The following is a 21,431-nucleotide window of genomic DNA, read 5'->3' as shown; positions in this document are numbered from 1 at the left end:
CTTGAACTTTTGTTTCGTTCTAGTTGCTTGTCATCTAAAGCTACATCTTTTGCTAATATTAATAAATATTGTATTTCATGTTGCTTGAGTAAAAATCATGTTTTACCCTTTCCTATTTCTATTGAACATTCTACTATCCCTTTTAAGCTGATGCATAGCACTGTTTCCTGATCTCCTGTTACTATTCCTTTTGGAAGCATTGTTATATTATGTATCTTACATAGTATATCAAAGTCAAACTCATATATACATCTTTTTTATCTTTGTAAGAGAAGGGCACAATTGTCCTTTCTCACTTTAGAACCTCATTAATATATAAGTTTTTCCTTGGGCGTGTGCATCACTTGATATCTGTCTTCTTCAAACTACTTCTGACAATTCAATGTTAGATAACAGAGAGAACATTCAAACCAACTGATAAAATCCCATTCCGAGCAGATAAAAACATAATGTACCAACACAATAGCATTCACTGTGGAAAAATGCAAGGGATGGAACTTATAAATCAGGTTTAGTCTCACCTAGAAGACGCCCAAGGGCAAAAATCAGCCCAACCAAATGGTTCTGGCAATAGAATCTTTCAGTTGGATAAGTTGACATAAATGGAAAATGTAGAGCCCATCTACAGAGTATGGGCCCAGAATAAGGCCCATAACAGAGAGAAACATAACATAACATGAAGTGACAGTCTATGGGCCATTCGGCCCATCTCCTCTACAGAAAATATAGGAGAATCCAATGAAGCCAAAAGGAAAAAAATAAAAGCTGATAAATCACCAAAAGGGCTGATAAATCACAAGAGATCCCCAATGAGGTTAAGCAGAAGATCTCATTCATATCAAATGATAGGTCCTCCTACCCCTGCATGTTCTCTATGTAACTATTATATTGTTGGTACATCTTTATGATCCACCATCTATCATATCATTTTGATTAAAAAGTCCAATATGACAAAATCATTACTTGAGAGTAAGACAATTGAAGGAAACCTGTCAAGATGATAAAGAGGTTCATCTATAAATAAGATATGTGGTCTCATCACAAGCTCTCGGGCAATGCTGACACGCCTTCTCTCACCACAAGGGAGGCCCTTCATATGACAGTGGCCACCAATCAGTTTATTTGCATAATCACCCAAAGACATAGCAGAAATGGCATCATCTACCACACTCTTCTTTTGGGAGAAGCATCCAGGAAGTTGTAACAGTGCCGAGTAGTATAACATCTCCCGTACAGTAAGAGATCCAATCAGTGCAGTTTCCCTCTCCACATAACCCTACACATTAAAACAGATTCCATTGAACACCTCTGTCCTATTAAAATCTTTTTGAATAATAAAGAATGATGATGTTTCTTTTTAACTACTATGATGTAATTCCAGACTTCTTTTCTTCTTTTTACCCCCCCCCCCCATATTCTCTTTGGAATGTACAACTAACCATAGCAGTATTACCAACACATTGCCTAAGACAACTAAGCATCACTAACTAGTTTATTTCTACTCATGATGAGGTAACCTACAACAACTAAGCATCGACTAGATTGACTGGTCAATCAACAATCACGACAACCATCCAACCAGAATGTTACTTTAAAGCTTTTTCATTTGTATTTATATCTAATTATTTCAAAATAATATAATATATAATTTTATTGTTTATGCACATACTGTTGCTTCAGGTATTTGTGATGGAAGTGGAGCATCGTTGGTTTATGGTTTATGAAGCAGAAACAAGGCATAAAAGACATAAGTGAAGGTTAGGTTCTTTCAAGTTTTCTTCAAATCAGTGATGTGCTGGTACAGAATTGCCACAAACAAGGGGTACATCAAATGGCCAAAGGTTGCACTCTTTGAAAGAACAAAGACTTAACTCCTTATCCTAGCCTATCCAATTTTTATATTCACAAAACAAAGACTACAAAATAAATGTTTGATAATAATTCCTTCATTGCATGTATATTAATTTATCTATGAGATAGCATCAATATCTTAAATTTAGAAATTATCTTTTTTTTTCTGGTAAACTAATAAGCCCAGGCACTGACTAGTCACTGCATCAAATAGAGAGGCCAAAATGACTAATCATCACTTGACTACATTGACAACACTAGATCATACTTGCAAAGAAGACCAACTGGCGGTACCGGCTAGGAGGTATCCAGTGAAATCTAAAGACTTCAAAAGGCAATGTTTTAGAATTGTGAAATGAAAACATCTCTAATTCTGAGCTATATGTAAATTTTTACACAGTAAACAGGCTACACAATATTTCCATTATATATACAAAATCTTAATATTATAAACCAGCAAAAGATGTCTAAAAGATAGCCGTTGCTACTTAACAACATTTTATAGGAAAAATGGCATTAATTGTGTACATTAGCTGTTTGTATATGTTGTATAAGAAAAAAAGGAACGATGCCATGTAATTCATGGAGTGTCAGTCTGTCACATGTCTGCCACAGACACTTCAATATTTCATCCATTTACAAGATTTCAAGCACACTGGAGGGGACGAAGAATAAAAGAAAAAGTCCCCAAAAGAGGAAAATTGCATAGGGCCACCAAATACACAATTTTATCTCCCCAACCCATCCCAAGCCAAAGAATCAGCTACCATCGGGGATTCATTTAAGAGATTATAAGTATTCCCTTGACAAGAAGTCAAGAACCTTATCCGTAATGCGTCAAACCATCCATCATGGTCCAACAACTTCTCCTATAGCGAGTCTGGTCGGTATCACTAGCATCACCCACAACTAAATGACTCCCTAAATTTTTTCATTCTCAACTCAAAGCTCCAAAAGTGCCTACATAACTGTTAGCTTTATTGGAGACCACCCCACCCCTCCCACCAGGCTGCAAAATCCCAAACAATGGAAACATTATGTCTAGTGAATGCCTTCAACTCAGTAGGGATGGGATTATCCAAAGAACGGCCATCAAGGTTCCTAACAGTCACCCCTTCAATGTGGACTTCTGAACAAATTTTCACCAATTAACTCCCTAGTCAGAAATGGGAGGGAGGGAGGGAGAGAGAGAGTAGTGTATTTCCCTTTTTTTTATTGGAATTATGAAAATGGTGACTCAATGATATTCTAGCTGTCAAAATCTCAGAAGTTCTTCATGCTTAAAAGTGAACATCAAACGAGTTAAATACCAGTTCTAAGATTTCTGAGTTAAGAATGAAGTTTAAAGTAGGATTAAGACATAATATACAATGTAAATTTAATAATAATAGAAGCCTAAATCAGGGTTCACACGATTGGAGACCAAGAAATATCTCAATGTGACCTCTTCCATTACCTTTGTCCGATAGTCCATAACAAGGGAGAGATAGAAGAAGGATGATGCAAATAGATTTTTTTTTTGAGGAAAAAGGTGAAGTAAATGTTGCCCATAGAATTACAGTAAGATGGGCAACATGGAGGAGTGCATCCAGAGGCCTATGTGTTATAAAAATACCACTCAAGCTAAAAGGAAAATTTACTAGAATTGTTACAAGGTAGCAACATTGTATGGAGCAGAGTGTTGGGTAGTCAAGAAACAACTAAAGAATGACTGTTGCAGAAATAAGAATGTTGAGATGAATGAGTGGGAAAACTAAAAAAGATAGGATCAGAAATGAACTGGCTCCAATTGGTGATAAAATGAGATGAAGCAGACTAAGAAGGTTTGGGCACAACCAATCAAACAAGATGGTCTGGGCACATGCAAAGAAAAGAAGACAATCTACAGCATGAGTAAGAAGTGATCTATTACAACTTGAAGAGACTGAAAGAGCTAGAGACAGGCAAAAAAGGACAAGGCTTGAAATAGTGAGAAGTGATTTAAGGGCCCACAATTTAACAATGGATATGTAAATGAACAGGATAGAGTGGCGGAACATCATTCATGTCAGTTAGCCAGCCATATATAGACGATGATGATACCTTGGAAGTGCTTCAAAGGAAAAGATTAAACTAGGGCTTATCGCCACATGCTTGTAGCCTCTGCTTAAGGAATGGTGAGACGGTGAATCACCTACTAATACCTTGTCCTTTTATTGCTCTTATTTGGGAATGGTTGTCCTCCCTCTTTGATTCCAGGTGGACTCTTCCCTCAAGTGTAGATAGCTTCTTCCGACAACCCAAGATAAAGGGAAGGATGATGTGGAGAACAACAAGGGCAGTGATAAGACCAAAAAGAACCCTATTTTTATCCCCTAATATTCACTCTTTTACATTTATTTAGCACCTAAATGGACTCATTACTCTTGTATTTCGATTCAGGGCAATAAAGAAGGCAATTGGAAGAAAACAAGGCAAATCGGGTGATTTTGCACAGTTTCGGCGACAGTCAATAATCTAGGCCTAACTCTCAATTCCGGACTCCGAATTGGACAATTCAAGAAGCATTAGAAAGATGAAAGGAAGGCCCACAACTTTTATGTTCTGGGTTTTGATAGATTCGGCACGTATCGAGTACGAAAATGAGCCCGAAGTCGGAGCAAGTTCGTAGTCAGGCCCATTTCACAACTTAAGCCCAACTCGCAGAAGTACCTTGAAGCAGCCCAACTCGAATTCAAGAGTCAAGAGTCCAAATCTCGAATGTAATCTCCAAGGAAAGAGTCTTATCAGATCTAAAGTCTTGAATGTAATCCTAGAGAGATAAGAAGATTGAGATTAGACCAAGATAAGAGATAGGATAGGATTAATTCAAAGAAGATCAAGACTCCCTAAAGATAAGATGATCTCCTAGAAGGAGTTGGAAAACAGCCCTCTCCTTTGGCTATATAAAGAGGGGGGGCGAACCAGCTCTAGCAGCACTCACTCCCAGATCCAAGAGATCATCAAGAAGACCAAGAAGCTCAAGAAATCAGCTCGGCTATGGAGAAGCAAGGCATGGAGATTGCGTAGATCATGAGCAGCTAAGCTTCTTTTTCTGGTTCAAGAGGAGAGGTTCGATTGTGTCATTGTGAGGTTCTGTAGTTAATTTATTTTCTTGCTTTCTAATTCAAGTATTCATTGATTCATGTGCATATTTTTATTGGATGTTGATGTTAATTAGTTTGACAAACTGATTTAATGTTGATTTTCCTACTGCTATCCATGATTTCAGTGATCCGTAATTGTCACGAATAATGGTACAAGTAGCAATTAGGTTGATATCTTTTTTGGTCAATTGTTTGTGACAGCCTTTGATCAATGTTTTAACATGGTTCAACCTAAAGGAATCGATGGAACAACATTCAGTAATTGCAATTATCTCAATTATTGTTATTTTGGTTTAACTGTTTTCACAAATCTTAATGCTATCACTGTTTAATATGGACGCTATCGTACCCAATTGAGTGGTGATAAGTGTTGATCAAATGCTGGGTATGGTCAACTGAATTAGGAAAACACAAGGTTTATTATGGCTATCCTAATAAATCTAAGGTTAAATGCTTGAATTACAAGAATGCTGAATTGTACCTAGGATCGATGGCCAATCGATTCAACCCGAACCCTTGAACTAGAATTCGGTAAGACTGATTTTCTCTTGTTCGTTTAATTTGTTATTGCTTTCTTATTCTTTTAAATTTTAGTTATTAAATTTTCCACTCAATTACTTTATCCATTCGGCTAAGAGATTACTGATTTGCTCCCTATGGGATTCGACCTAGCACCACTTTTACTGCAAATATCTTATTGTGGAACTAATACTAATTTTGAGGGCTTCGACAAACCCATCAGGCAGCAATTTTGTGGGCAGTTTGGGAAGAGAGAAATAACAGGATTTTCCAAGGGAAAGAAAAATCAGCTCCTGAACTCATAGAAGGAATCACCATCGAGGCCATTCATTGGTTGAAAACTCATGAACTTCTCAAGGATGTCTCTGTAGATGACTTGACTAGACATTGGAGCGTAATAGCAAGGTCTTCTGCTTCACTACCTACCATTAAGTGTGTCAATGGACCGGTTTTGGATTGGACCCCGTCCAGTCCAAAATCAATTTGGGCGGATTGGATGAACCAATAAGACATTGGATTGGACCAATCTGGTCCAAAATATTTATTAGGTTGGATTGGACCTGGTTCATCCATAACAAATTTACATTGGATTGGGTTGGATTAAGCCAATATTTGGTCCATTGATATAAGATAAGAATATATGTGTCACTGGATTGGATTTGGGTTGAAACCAATCTAAATCAAAATGAATTTGAACAGATTGGATGGTCCAGAAATTGAATTGGACCGGTCCAAATTGGTCCAAAACATTCATTGGATTGGATTGGACCTGGTCCATTCATAATGGACTCACATTGGACTGGATCGGATTGGACCAAATCCAGTCCAATTGACACCCCTACCTACCATACAAGCAGTTTGGTCTCCTCCTCTGCAGTGTGTTGTGAAACTAAATTTTGATGGCAGCTCTGTTGGGAACCCTGGACCCTCGGGAATTGGGGGTGTGTTTAGAGATGCAGGAGGAAGAATCCTGGCCATGTATTCTGGCCCAAAAGGGGTGGGGGATTCACTTAGAGCAGAAATGATGGCCCTCCTTCAGGGGGGCTCAGATTGGCTAAACAATTGGGCATTCAACAGTTAGAAGTGGAGGGAGACTCGAAATTAGTAGTAGGCTGGCTGCAAACAAATAGTTTGGGAACGTGGTCCCTTAGACAACCTGTAAGGGAATTATTGAGCCTCACAAGGGAGCTGGGTGCACATGTTAAATGGACTAGGAAGTCAGCAATTGCTTTAGCTGATAATCTAGCAAAGCAAGGTGTAAATCGGGAGTCTTTGCTTTGGCTGTTTTGTAATTTGATTTAGGGGTCACCTTTATCCCTGTTGGTGACAGTTGTATTTTTACTTTTAAGCTAATGAAAGTTACTGTTCCTATCAAAAAAAATGATGATGATGATGATGTTTTCTGAAAGGTAAAGTATAATAAGAGTAGATGTGCAATAAAAAAGACCACAGTTGTAGTCTTAAAAGCTTCCTAACGATGATGATAATATTTAGGGTTTGAAACACCCATTTTACTCTTTAGTCCTTTTTATATAATCAGTAATCCATCTATGCATTCTCATATAAAATTGTAGACTTTTTATTGCATACCTACACTTAGTCTCAGACAACTTCATGTTTTTATGAAATAATGCCATCTCATTGAGCATAAGCCTCACAACTCAGGGCTTACAGTTAAAGTGCAAGCCCTAAGGATGGCCACCCCAAAGATTAGCCAAAGCTGCTTTGATTACTATGATCCTAACAACAAACCACTCCCCTACCCCGAACAGGAAAAAAAATAGAAAATAAATGAAGTATAGTTTCTCTCACAATTATCGAAAAATAAAAGTATAGTTTCTCTCACAAGACCCTGGATAGGCAGGACAAATATTTGAGCAAAGGCCTTTGTTTCTCTTCCAAGAGGATAAGCCTTGGCAAACTTCTCTAGCACAATATCGCAAAATTCCATAACCCCCCTTCTAACCTACCCACCCAAAGAAGAATTCACCATCATCCAAGCCTCGTCCAATGTTTAAAAATGTGGAATCATGACCTACGGCATTCTACTACCCAAAGGCATGAAGAGTAGTTCAGAATACAAGAGGCATAAGCCTCTTGAGCACAATGAAGTGTAAGCCTCCTCAAGAGGAGGAGGAGGAGAAGAAGAAGAAGAAGAAGAAGAAGATGAAGATGAAGAAGAAACAGGAAGGAGGAGCAGTTTTTATTCTTCGTTATTTTTTATGAAGGATGTTTTGTATTGAGAAGAATGAGGATGCATAACACTAGCTAAATGCAGGAGCTTTTGTTCTTATTTCTGTTTGATGAAAGATGTCTTGAATAAAGAAGAATGATGATGCATAACGCCATCTGAAAGGGGGTTCTTCCCTTCCCTTCCCCTCCCTTTTTTGATAATTGAATGAATTTTATTAGTCACCAAAGATAAGAAAGTACAAGCTTCCCAAGGAGAGGCACGAAATGCGACCTCTCCATACTAGTTAATTTTTCCAACTCACTAGAACAAGTTACAAGGTAGCACAAAAAAGACCTTCCCTAGAAACCCCTTGTTTGGCCAAAGAATCAGCCATAGTATTTACCGACTTGCTTACCCATTTAACATCAACTCATATTACTAATTAGCCACTTCACTTTTTTAAGGAGGTCTCTGTAGCCCCAAATGACAGCACCCAGGTTTAAAAGCCACACTATTACCACCTGAGAAACAACAAAAGGAAATGCATCCTCTAATCCAATATCTCCACTTTTTGCCTAAACTAATTTCCATAGAGAATTCAAGTCCATGTGACCATGTGTTTCTTCAAATCAATTCTTCAGAATGCCACATGTCATCAAAATTTCCTCCATAAATTTATTTGCTACAAAAAAATGAGAAGTATCGATTCAATAATAGGATAAAGTAGGAAGGTATTAATGATCATCTCTATTTTTTTTTCTTTTTTGAACAATAACACTTTGTGGGGAACAATAGTGATATCAAATCCATATTCTTCTAGATAACACATTTGGAAATGTTTCATACCAATTTGATAGGTCTAAAACATTCAGGTTTAAGAATTCTTTCCCTCTGTTATTATTTTTTCCATTATCCATAAGGCTTCATTCATTTTCTGGGAAGTGGGGGCGGGTAAGTTGGTGGGTCACACAGAAAAGAAATAAATCCTCATTGGTATTTTGGTGTTAGTGGGTCCCACGGAAAAGAATGACTCCCGAGCAGCTCATTCACCTAAGCAAGTAATACCCTCTTGAGACTTGGGTAAATAGCTTACCCATCCGCACGGAAAATTGCCAATACATGATGGGACAATATTGTCCCTTCAATAATGTCACTTTTTTGGATAAAACAGTCATTGTACAACTTTACTTGGGGAATAAAAGAACGCTAGTAAGTGCACTTATCCGGGTAAGTGATTCCCAAGAAACACTTGCCTAGAAAAGTGCATTTACCCACCTAAATGATTTGCCGAGATGCAAAAGTTTGTCTACATCTAGTAAAAGGGTATGCATGGAAAATCCCAAAAGAACAAAGAAATAGGAAAAAAGGAATAATGTTTGGTTACAACATGAAGCGATGAGAATCCTAAGGGGATAGACCCCAATATACCAATACAATTACCCCTATCAAAATCATCTAAGTGAGATCATCAACCAGAAAGAGACATCTCCCATACAGCACTAAATGCCCCACTTTTCCAATTCAATCAAGCTGAATTTTGATGGATGTTCGTCGGGAAATCCAAGCCCTCCTGGTATAAGGTGGAGGTGATTGTGAATATGAACGACGGCATATTTGTCTTTGAAGTTACTAGAAAGATGTCTGGTCAGGTGTTTTGTCAATTTCGATCCTGACAAGGACTTTTTGTAAGAGCTAGACTGACTAAAGTATGGATACCAAATTCAGCTTTCCAAGTTAGAAAACTGAACGCAAGCTTGTTCTTGTTTATATTTGATAACGTTGATCAAGAGAATGAGACTTTGGACCAAAAACAAAATATGTTTTGCTCTCCCAAATTGAGGCTTAAGAAATGGAGTCCTTTGGTTTGGATCAACGTATATGGCATTTTGTTGCATGCCTAGAGTTTTCAAACATTCAAAGCAGTGGGAGATGCTTGCAGGAGTTTCAGATTTGTTGATTGTAGAACGACTTCCTGGAGAAACCTCTCTACGGCTCGTATCTTGGTCGATGTGCGTGAGATTCATTTGGTCCTTCATTTTTTTTTGTTGAATCATTTGGTCCTTCATTTTTTACACTTCCATATGTTGGAGAGAGCTACAAGATGAGATTGGTTGTTGAAGGTTCCTATCCGCGAAGGTGGGTTGAGTCTCTGTTACCGCAAAAGAAGTTTAGAGAGACATTTAAGTCAAGTGGAAAGATGAACAATCACTTCGATAACGGGGACCTGGAGGTTGAAGATGAGGTCATTTTTCATATTTCAGGTGAAATTTTTTGTCTTGAGAATGGCGTAGAGGATCCCGAGGACAATAGATTTTGGGGAGAGGGGAAGAGTTATGATTTAAGTAAGGCCTCTTCAATTTCCAACTCTGGTTCAAGGGTGGGTCGGCAGTTATTGGCAGTGGCAGTTTTGGAGTTGAAAAGGATGCAATGAGACACGTATTCTATTAGTTAGATAAGAGGGAGGATGTGGACAAGGAAAGTGAGACACACGCAGGTCTTGAATCCGAAGGGACATCTTGGGGGATGAGGGTGAGCAGAGCTTCAAGCAAGAACTTATTTAAAAAAGAAAAGAAAAGCCAGAAAGGTCAATGCCAATACCTGGCCTTCCAAGTTGCCAATTGATAAGAGGAGTCGTTTCATCTTCAAAAGCATCAAAGGCTAGAAAGAGTGGGATATCAAGGAGGAAATTTGCTTTCAAAGGGAACAGGGGAAGGGAAGATTGTTGGATTTGAGTAATTACCAAATATGAAGGAACTCTTAAGAGACAGATCGAGACAGTTATTGAGAAAGGTGAAGGTGCTACTTTTAATCACAATGTATTTCCAACTAGTCACCCTCCAAGAGCCATCAACCAGAGGTGTCAATTGGACGGATTTGGTCCAACCGAATCCAATCCAATGTGAGTCCACTTATAAATGGATTGGACCCAATCCAGTCCAAATCCAATACAAACCAAATCCAATCCAATCCATTAAAATGTAAATGGATTGGATTGGATCCAATCCAAACCGAATAAAATATCAAAAATTATATAAAAGCACTTTTAGCATTGAAAAAGCACTTTTGTAAAAGTACTTTCATAAAAATATTTTCATAAAAGTGCTTTTACAAAAAGCACTTTATTGAAAGTACTTCGCAAGTAGGCACTTTTTGTATCTCGCTTCGCCCAAATGCCATTTGATGCATCTATAACATGTAATTTTTTCATATTTAATATTTTTTTATATTTTGTAAGTCTATAATATAAATATAGACATCATGCACCGAATCATTATTTTATTTCTTTCATATTATAATAATTTTTTATTAATTTCTTATCTTTCTAAGGTTTATGATAAATAAAATATACAAAGGTGGGTTCTGAGAAGGTATGGCTTTTCGAAGACAAGTTCAAGAGATATCCTCGTCAAATTCCAAGTTGTATGTCTTTGAAGAAGAAAGGCAAATTGATCGCAAAAGGTATGGCTTTTCGTTCTTCTTCTGTAACAAAAACAGGGGCTCCGCCCCTTCTTCTTTTTCTTTTTTTGGAACAAAAACAGGGGCTCCGCGCCTTCTTCTTTCCTCCTCCTCTTCTTCTGCTACTGGAACAAAAAACAGGGGTTCCGCCCTTCTTTTTCTTTTTTTTTGGGAAAAAAAACAGGGGCTTCGTCCCTTCTTCTTTCCTCCTCCTCACTTCTTCTTCTGGAATAAAAAATAGGGGTCTATTTCTTTTCCTGGAAGAAAGATAGGGGATCTACCCTTCTGTATTTCTATTTCAACGACAAAAATTGGGGTTCATCCCATTTTTATTTTATTTTTCTTTTAGACATTAAGCGATGCCTAGGCAACCAAGCAACTAAGCGCTCCCCTGTCGCCTAGGTTCGCCTTGGTGCCTTGAAAACTATGCTTTTATGATATAAAAGTACTTTTCTAAAAGCACTTTTCAAAAAGTACTTCCATAGACTTATAAAAGTACTTTTGTAGAAGTCTTTTGTAGAAGTCTTTTGTAAAAGTACTTTTATAAAAGCACTTTCATAAAAGTGCTTTCGTATAAGTTCTTTCATAAAAGTGATTTTCTAAGAGTGCTTCCATAAAAGTGCTTTCGTAAAAGTGATTTCATAAAAGTACTTCCGTAAAAGTTTTTTTGTAAATGTGCTTTCGTGTAAGTGATTTCATAAAAGTGCTTTCGTGTAAAAGTACTTTTGTAAAAGTGCTTTCCTAAAAGTGCTTTCCTAAAAGTGCTTTCATAAAAGTACTTTTGTAAAAGTGCTTTTGTAGAAGTATTTTATAAAAGTGCTTTTGTAAAAATAATTTTCATAAAAGTACTTTTATAAAAGTGCTTTTATAAAAATGTTTTCATAAAAGTGCTTTCGTAAAAGTACTTTCATAAAAATGATTTTATATTGTTTTCAGTTTTGATTGATTTCAAATTGGACAAGGGTTTGGCCTCGTGATCGGATTATTGGAAATTTGGTTTTAGTCTAATTCAAACCAATAAGAATATGGACCAATTTATTTTGGAGTGGCCCAATCCAATAATTAATGTACCATCCAAATCCGATTTGATAAGGTTTGAATCAGATTGGATCCAAACCAAAATCGGTCGATTGACACCCCTACCATCAACAAAGAAAGTGGTGGGTCGAATAAGGACGTTGGTGCTTAAGTTTTTCAGAAGGATGATGATCCATAGATTCTTGTCGTCTATCATGCCTCAAATAACAACCCGGGTGTTTGATCCTGTGGAGGGACAAGGGTGGAGATTGGGCAAAGGGATGGGACGGAGGGCAGTGAGCTTGATAAAGATGCTAGGTCAAAGGTTGCTGAAAGTGAAGATGCGTCTAAGAAAGTTACGGCGGACGATATTGGTCTCTTCATGTGGACAAGTCATCTTCGGGTTTCTCCTCTTCTTTTGAGGAAGTGGTGGTTGGTAAGTTAGGTAGTGATTTGGAGCAAAGGAGGAAGGCAGAAGAGAGAGAGGAAGTAGTTGGTGAAGGGGAGAGCCCTAAGAAGAATCGTTGCTCATTCAACTCCCGCATTGTTCACGTCACTAGAATTTTCTCCCGCCTGAAATGAGGTTTGATTGGAGTAGGGACAACAAAACACTAGAAGAAGGTATACCTCAAAAAGGGAGGAAAGGCAAAATTGTCAACTTCAAAGGTTTCAAATGAAGCTAAGCCTCCTGACTCTTTTAGCTCGGAAACTAATTTTGTTCATTCGTATCAAGATAAAAAGAAAGAGGATTGGGATGATAATACAGGAAATGTGGTTGGCATATCATAGATGAAGTGGGGAAGAAGGAAGCATGCTTGGAAATTAAGAAAATTATTGAAAAAAAAAATGGAAGTGGGTAAAAAGCTTGGTATGTTCTTTTTGGGTGGTGAAACATTTGCTAGGAAAGCCATTGAAGAGTTCGAGTCAAGGAGGGAAGAGTGCTTGAGAAAGAATGTAGTAGGGGAAGGTGGAAAGATTTGGGATGAGAGTATTGATGGGGAGAAGGAATTGCTCGAGGGAGAGTAGTTGTGGATTTTTATTTTGTGTTTTGTTTTGTTTAGTTGGAGTCAGGTGGGTATCAAAGATTTGGGTGTTGAAAGTTGGTGCTTTGTAGAAGGTCGAGTTTGTCTTGTTCGATTGGAGTTTTCATTCTGTTGTTTCAGTGACTTTTGTTGTTGTGAAGTTGGTGTTTCCTTTTCTTGGGTGATAGCTTGTAACCTCTCCTCTGTATTCTCTTTCTTTTTTTACTTTTAATGATTTTTTTTTTATTATGAGAAAAAATAAGGTTCTGCTTGCACATTCCCTTGGATATGACAAGTTGAGGCCTTGAGGTGACTCCAATAACAACCTGAGAATCACCTTCAATCCCAATGCTGTCCATTCTCAGGGAACATATCAGTCTATAGACCCTGAGAAGAGCCAAGTTATATGTTCTAAATGCAGATCTTATTCCAATTGGGCTCAAATAAAACATGATGGTTTTATCTCCACAAATTCTAAAAGCTCCCATTATGCTTGGTAGTCCTGGATTTTCTAGTATAACATCCATCAAAGTTTAGCTTCATTGCTCCCTGCATTGGAGAAAAACAAAATGCCAAATTTACCCTTCATTATTCTTCAAATTTTCAAAATAAAACCCAACTAATGAAAATTTTCAAGAAAACGAAGCGAAATATGGAAATTAACTAGTGTAACAAAACTAGGATTTCGATTTTCGATCTCTTTGTGATTGTATCTTTTCGGATAAATGTTATGATTCTGTTTGATGATTTCCAGGACAAGATCACCATTTGCCTTGGAGGAACTCTCTGTTAGTCCCAGTTTCAGCTTGAACATCGCAGGGTTGAAGCATTCGTTCTCCGATTCGATCTTCCTAGAAATTAATTAATGAAGATGAATGTAGTTTCTTTTTGAGTTATCTTCTTTGAGATCAAATGATCAATTAAATGGTGCAGATTATGGGCTTATGGCTAAAAGCCAATTGATATGGGCTCTGAGAGCAGTAAAGCAGTCGGCAAAAGCAAAGATTCAGATTCTCTCGGTATATGCCAAGTATTATGATTGAGTTGAATTTGTACGGTTCTATTCTTAAATCATGACACACAATATCCGCCTTCTACCTCCCTTAGTCGTGGATTTGGGCAGTTTTGAGGGAGGTAATGATTTAAGGACCTCAAGGGTTCCGTTACTAAGAAGAAATGTGAAATATAACCCAAAGATGGAAAAAAAAAAAAAAAGAGTATTTTGATCTGTATACAGTTGGCTGTGTTGTTTTGGCTCCCTGGTTTGCGGTAGCTCATCAATGATCAATGTGTTCTCAGCGAATAAGCCACGAGAACCTTACTGTTTTCATCATTTTTTATTTGGATGGGAAATTGAGACAATCAAAATTACGTGAGGAAAAATGGAACAGAGAGCCTGCATGGAACAAAGAGCTTTGTTTTTGGGCTTTGGCAGCAGGAGGTAAAAAGGGTTTGTCAGGGATAGCTCTTCTAGGGCATGAAGCCCTTGAACTGTAGGCCCATTCCAGCAGAGAAATCATTTGAATTCCATTGTATTATCATTTGAACTTTAGATTAACATTGAAAAATCAATAGGAACAGTTTGACACCGACACCATACAAGGGTATTTTAGGAATTTTTAAAAATTTATCAGCCACGTGATGTCACATGTGAATGGAGTGTGACGGAAAATTAACAGCAAGGGAGGTTCTAGACAATTGTCAGAAAACTTAAGGGTACTTTAAGACAAATGTAAACAGTAAAGGTAGAGTTAGTCAATTTCCTAAACCATAGGGGTACTTTAAGAAATTTGCCCTTGTATCTATTGACAACAAGTTTAGGGAAACTACTCCTAGCTCTTTTCTTAAGCCTTCTATACACATTTTAGATAAGTTTTCAATATTTTCTTTTTGGAGGTTAAATAGGTCCCATTGTATAACATCTTGTTGTACATGGGCAACACACCTATTCCTTTCATGCTTTATTGATGATAATTTTTTTATAAATAGCAGTAGTATTTCATTAAATCTAACCTCCTTACTACCCACGCAGCCTAGCAGGACAAAATATTACAATTAAAGCTCCTAAAAACATGGAGACAAACAAAAATGAACTAATCTGTTACAAATTACAACCCAGCCCTGGGCATTCCCACTCCATTTGATCCCTTGCAACCCCTGCCCTTGTTAAAGAGTCTGCCAAAGCATTTGTGCTTCTTGGTACCCTTTTTTTTATCAGCAACACAAAAATGATTTATTAATTATAAGGAGTACAACAAGGAGTTGTGGGAAAAGAACAAGCCCAAAATCACTTCCAATATTTACAAAACAGAGTAAAACATGGATTGTCTCTGAATTCCTTGTTTAGCTAACCCATCCGCCATGCTATTTGCAGATCTCCTAATCCACTTTATTTGGATTATCACGTCTTTATAAACCTTCGTGGTACCCATTTGAATGAACTATTCAAGTTGATGCCCAGAAGTTGTGCCTGCCTAACCATCAGCCTAAATTTCCAAGGGATCTCTTCTTGTGTTCTCATCCAGGCTCCAGCAGATTAAGGTTTCACAATCTCCCTCCACCTCCACATCATTCATTCTCATCATGTCCATCAACTTTAACCCATACTTTCTTGATGACAATTCAATTATACCATACCACTTATGCCCCAAAAAAAGCATTAAGACTTTCTCTCTCAGACTTCTAGAAAGATATTTAGGTTGTTGTCTTCACCATCTCAAAACTCTATAGTCTATAGAAGAAAGCATCACAAAACCATACCTTAGTTATCAAGGTGACACCTAGGCAACAACACATGTTCTAGGGACGCCTTAGTACCATGCCTTCCTTTGCATAATGTCCAGCACCTTCCTAGGCAAGGAAAAGTGCAAGGCATGAAGTATGAAACTATGAACCTTATCATATGTGTTATACACCTATACAATGCTGCATCCAACCCTTATCCCAACTATATGGGGTTGGCTACAAGAATCCTGTTAGCCATTCCTTTCTATGTAATGTCATACCCATTGTTAAGTCATGAACACTTTAATCATTTCTTACTACTTTGATCCATGTCCTTTTATGTCCACCCCTAGCCCTTCTAGCCCATTCAACTTTCAACAGATCACTTCCCGCAGGTACTGTTGATGGTCTTCTATCTATACACTGACCAAACCATCTAAGTCAACTTTATCTCATTTTATTACATATTAGGCCTCATTCACATCTCGGTAAATGACTTACCTAGGTAAATACACTTATTCGGGCAAGTGTTTCTTGGAAAACACTTATCCAGATAAGAGCACTTATCAGTGTTCTTTTATTCCCAAGTAAAGGTGTACAATGACCGATTTATCCCAAAAAGTGACATTGTTGAAGGGATAATATTGTCCCATCACGTATTAGTGATTTTCGGTGTGCATGGGTAAGTAATTTACCCAAGTCTGAGGAGAGTATTACTTCCCCAAGTAAATGAGACGCTCGGGAATCGTTCTCTTTCATGGGGCCCACTAATACCAAAAAATAAACATAGGTATATTTCTTTTCCGTGGGACCTACCAACTTAGCCACCCCCACTTCCCAAAAAACGAATGAGGCCTTAGAGTCACTCTAGGTTCCTTCAAATGGCTTATTTCTAACCCTATCCTTTCTAGTTTTTCCACTGATCCATCTCAGCATACGCATTTTGCCATTCATTTTTCAGACATACGTATTCCATCATCATTTCTGCCACAGTCATCATTTTCCCAACTATATGGGTCGGCTACATAAATCTCATTTCACCAAACTGTTCTATTTAAAGCCATATCCACTGTTAAATTATTGGTGCTTAAATCATTTCTTGTTGCTTCTACCCATGTCCGTTTTGGTCTACCCCTAGCTCTTCTATCCCCTTCAACTTGTAAAAAATCACTTGTTCTAACCAGACTACTGGAGCTGTTGGTGGTCTTTTATCACGTGACCAAACCATCTTAGTCTACTCTCATTTTATCACCTATTGGAGCTACTTCTAGGTTCCTACAAATGGCCTCATTCTTTTCTAGCACTCATTTAATGTTTTGCAAAGCTCATTTGCTGGGATTCACTATAAATATTGACTTATTTGTTTGGACCTAAATAAAAGTTCATGATTTTAGATATGATTGCTACTTTGCTGAATGGAATTTATTATATTGTGCACATGGAATATTGAAATTTATGATTTAAAATGATGCCATGTGTCTATATATGAAAAATCCATTATTATTAGTTTTCGATTAATTCTTTTAATATTTGTCAATACAAAATAATAAGAAAATGAAAACATGTGGCATGTCCAGTGTTTTAAAAGCGCAAGGGCCAATTTGAGCCTAAGGTGCAAGGTGAGGCGCGCGCCTTTTTAAGCAAGGCGCAAAATTACAAAAAAAAGGCTAAAATATCAAAAAAAAAGTCAGAAATTTAAGAAAATGCCAACAAATTTTAAAAAAAAAATCAAAAATATTAAACATAATGTTAATAAAAAATATAAACTTAAATTGTAAAATAAATGTTTTAAAAAACATATTATCTAAAATTAAAATACATAAACATAACATGTAAAGCGTATTCAAGTGAAATTTAAAAAAAAAAAAAAAGCAAACATATAAAGCATTTTCAAGCATGTAAAACCCACAATCTCTTTTTTTCCTTAATTGCATTGCTTCAAGTAGCTAATGTGATGTAAAACATATTGCATTCTTGATTCTATGAGTCGCCTTTGTACCATGTCCCTCGAGTCAAGCCCGAACAAGTCTATGTTAGGGTCTGAAATTCTTATTTCTCACATAAAAAATAATGATTTTTAACTTTCATTACCTTTTAAGAAAATATTTTATTGCAATGAATGAATGAACAACATTAGCAAATGGGGGGTTCTAAGAATTTCAGACCCTAATATAGACTTGTTCTGGCTTGCCTCAAGGGGCGTGGTCGACAGTCTGTTAGATTCAAAAAAAAAAAACAAAAAGCGCAAAATTTTAAAAAGGCACATGCCTGGGCTGAGGTGCAAAGCGCATCAGGTGCACACCAAGCGTGCGCCTTTTAAATCACCGGGCATGTCAATATGGATAGTTCATAGTTCCCAATAAATTAATAAGTTCAATTTGTCAAAAAAACACTGCATAACTGGTGCCTAGGTGGCACCTATGCACTAATGAGAAAACAGCACCTTGTCACCTAGTATTTTGTCATCCCGTTCCCATTCCCTATGATGCCTCATAGAAAAGGTTTCTTCCCAACATCCAAAAAGTGATGATCTTGAAAGTAGTGAAAGAGATACACTATGATTCCCCTTAGAGTGCTCCACCATGTTCATATTCATTATTGATTAGATAGTACATTCTTCTTATGTTTTGCATCAGTTATTTTATGAGGAAAATGGAATTTCCATTCCCTTTTGACCATTTTTTGTTCTTGATTTCTTTCTTTATGATAAAGTGAAAATGCATTAAGGTTGTGTTTGTTTGCATGCAAGACAAAGGAAAATGAATGATTTCCCTGGAAGATGATATTCAATAGGAAAATAAATTATATTCCTGATTTTTTGGTGTTTTTCTTAGTTTGGAAGGAAAACAAGCCTAAATAGTTGAGAAATATGAGTGTTGCAAGATAAGAGTTGAGAGAATCAATCTTCTTTTGGAAAACGGCATTGAAAATTAGAATCAATACCATTTTCCTACAATCAGCTATTATTTTTTAGGAATGCAACCAAACACCATAAAGTAGCAATTTCAGGTAACCATTTAATTTCCTTCATTTTTGGCTTACATCAGTGTTTTGGCTTCAGGTTTGTTTATTGGTTATCTGAAGTCGTCCAAAAATTTCTGTTACCTCTCTAAGTTTAGATTTGGTATGCTGATGCTTAAAAAATAAAAAAGGTAAATCTTGAATCCACCCTTAAGCGTGGCATTGATAAATGGAAGCTTAAAAGCAACATGAGAATAATCGGTTCATTACAAGTGGAAATGTAAACAAAATGGATAAGGCAACTAAAGCAACAAAAGCTCATATGCATAGAGTGAACGTAGTAAGAAAAGATATCACAATTAACATGATTGAAAGCAAGAACTTACGTAGGCACCATATGGCAAGTGAGATTTTGCCCCATTAAAAAACACTTCCCCATACACTTTACCTGGTTCATGCAATCTTCCTGAAATGAACATCAGACAAACAACGTTTCTGTTTTAGAGCTAATAATAAAAAAGGCAAAAAACGCATATTCAAACACTCAAGTAACATGCAGTTGAGGGAAATCAAATGAACCTGCAATCGCCCTTAGCAGAGTGGACTTCCCAGATTTGGCAGGTCCCATGATCACTGTAAGTGTCCCGGGCAAAGCATAACCATTTGAACTCTTCACGACCTTTTCAGAGTATTTCCTCTTTCCCCTAATTGTAACTGTTAAGTCCTTCCACACAACCGAAGCTCCCGCAATTTTTCTTGCAAAAACTGATCCATCAGGCAATGGAGGGGATGGCAGTGACCCACTATTAAGCTTCGAAAGAGAAGGAGAGGCTGTCGTTGCAGCATGGATAGAGTCCCCTCCTTCCTCCACCCGCACATCAATTTCAGTGTCATCCCACTCAGGTGAATCCTCGAATGAAATGGGTTGTCCTAGAGAGCCAGGTTTCCGCAAATAGAAAAAGTTACTTGAGGGTACCCTACTTGCAGGACTACTAGCTGATGAAGAAGACGATCTATAGTGATCGGACTGTGACTGTATTTCTTCCATTCTTGTCCAAAGACCCAATCTTGCAACTCAGTTATTAACTTTCTACCATGAAATCAATAAAACCCAATATAGATTTGATCCTTCCCATTAATCAACCTAAAAAACTTCGTAGTAAAATTAATTTAGACTTTTAGTTCCTAGCTTCTTCTAACCAACTTTCCAGCATACCAGATCACTATCTAGCAGAGTAAGTAACCGGACCTGCACAAAATGCGAAACTAGAATTAGCGAAGAAGAAAGGAAGCAAGGGAAAAAAATAACTTCTCGCAATACCAAAAACAATAAGAACAATAATTTATCTCGTTCTCATATATTCATGTTCGCATCGTTTACTCTGGAACCAGCCCTTCACATAAAAGCATGGAAACCGTTACAGCCTAAAAATTCTGCTTGATTGGAACTCTTTCATCAACATTTCTGATACTCGTGGCTCCATACACGTTTTAAACAATATCTAGCATTAACCGTATTTAAGGGCGAACACGAAAAGACACCCACTCCATTTCTCTTCAAATTAACCCCAAAACCCTAAAAGGCTAAAACCATACAGGGAAAAATAAAAACAATGAACAAAAATAATAATAATAATAATAAAATAAATGAAACCGGCATTCGAATCTTACTCCAATGCTATTGTAATGATTTCTTCTCTAAGGCTGCAAAAGATAGAAAGAAAGAATTGAAGAAGTACAGTGTTGTAAGAGAATGCAAGAGCGAGAGAGAGAACTCGGATGGCTGGATCTGGGTTACAAGGTAGGAGCTGAGCTGAGTGTCAAATTTAGGGGTCCTGAGCCTTGACTATTTTGGGAGGGAGAGCGTGACAAGTGTTAACTTAACTGTGTTGACGACTGGCGTTGTTTATTGGGGATCTTTTTTTGACTCGCTTTTCCCGGTTTGACGTGATTTTGCCTTCTTTTTGTTCCCATCTTGTCACGAAGGAAGTGGAATCAGGATCCACGGCCTTGGACTTTGGGTGGACTCTCTTGCTAAATAGAAACATCAGATTGGAATCTTCTATTTTGGTTACGAAGCTCCATCATCCATAGTTGTCTACGTAAATAGCAAAATGCTCCAATCCAATGGTTATCGCAAATTCACCACAGATATATGTCACGGAGGAAAGAGAGCCAATGTTTTGTTCTATCTCGTGGGACCCTACAGAGTATCAAGTACAGTAGAAGCGTCCCAGTATTTTGCTTTGGTAAAGCTTAATAAGTTTAGATTATTATATGCATTTTAAGTATATTAACTGATAATGATGATGGTGGTGAGGTGTTATTTATGTTTATAGTTGTTTATACGATTGAACCACCTTTGTTTGGAGTTTATCAAAATCGTGATTAGGGTAAAATATTTCATTTGGATTCTCTTCCCATAAACTGTTTTTATATTCATACCCACAGGACACTACAGGTGCCCATCGAAAAATGAAAATATTTCATGGTGGATTTTTTGTCAACAAATTTTTCTTGGGTCACATTGAAATAGGAGTGTAAATTGGATTGGTCCGAGTTAACAGTTTATACTATTATTGA

The 21,431-nt window shown here is 37.2% G+C and overlaps 1 protein-coding gene across 4 annotated transcripts in view; it reads right to left on the bottom strand.

Annotated features, from left to right (window-relative positions):
* The window catches only part of LOC148869034 (ABC transporter G family member 3-like), a 52,615-nt gene extending 31,828 nt beyond the window's left edge, over positions 1-20,787 (bottom strand). For 3 of the 4 annotated variants that reach the window (XR_016107109.1, XM_088969145.1, XM_088969147.1), the window contains exons 1-4: positions 20,520-20,787; positions 19,428-20,097; positions 19,235-19,314; positions 990-1,276 (exon numbers count right to left, since the gene is read on the bottom strand). Coding sequence is in view for 3 of the 4 variants with exons in the window: in XM_088969145.1 (XP_088825271.1) it covers positions 990-1,276; positions 19,235-19,314; positions 19,428-19,896 (836 nt within the window). In the remaining variant the exon portion in view is untranslated. Of the gene's footprint in view, positions 1-989; positions 1,277-19,234; positions 19,315-19,427; positions 20,098-20,169; positions 20,433-20,519 lie in introns of those variants that run through there. The other variant, XM_088969146.1, reaches the window with a different exon arrangement.
* Between the last annotated feature and the right edge of the window lie 644 nt (positions 20,788-21,431).

This window comes from Nelumbo lutea, chromosome 2, assembly GCF_056320005.1.
Source record: "Nelumbo lutea isolate HS-2025 chromosome 2, American lotus-T2T, whole genome shotgun sequence".
Taxonomy (NCBI): domain Eukaryota; kingdom Viridiplantae; phylum Streptophyta; class Magnoliopsida; order Proteales; family Nelumbonaceae; genus Nelumbo; species Nelumbo lutea.
The sequence above is the reverse complement of the archived record's forward strand: the minus strand, read 5'-3'. Positions and strand labels throughout refer to the sequence as shown.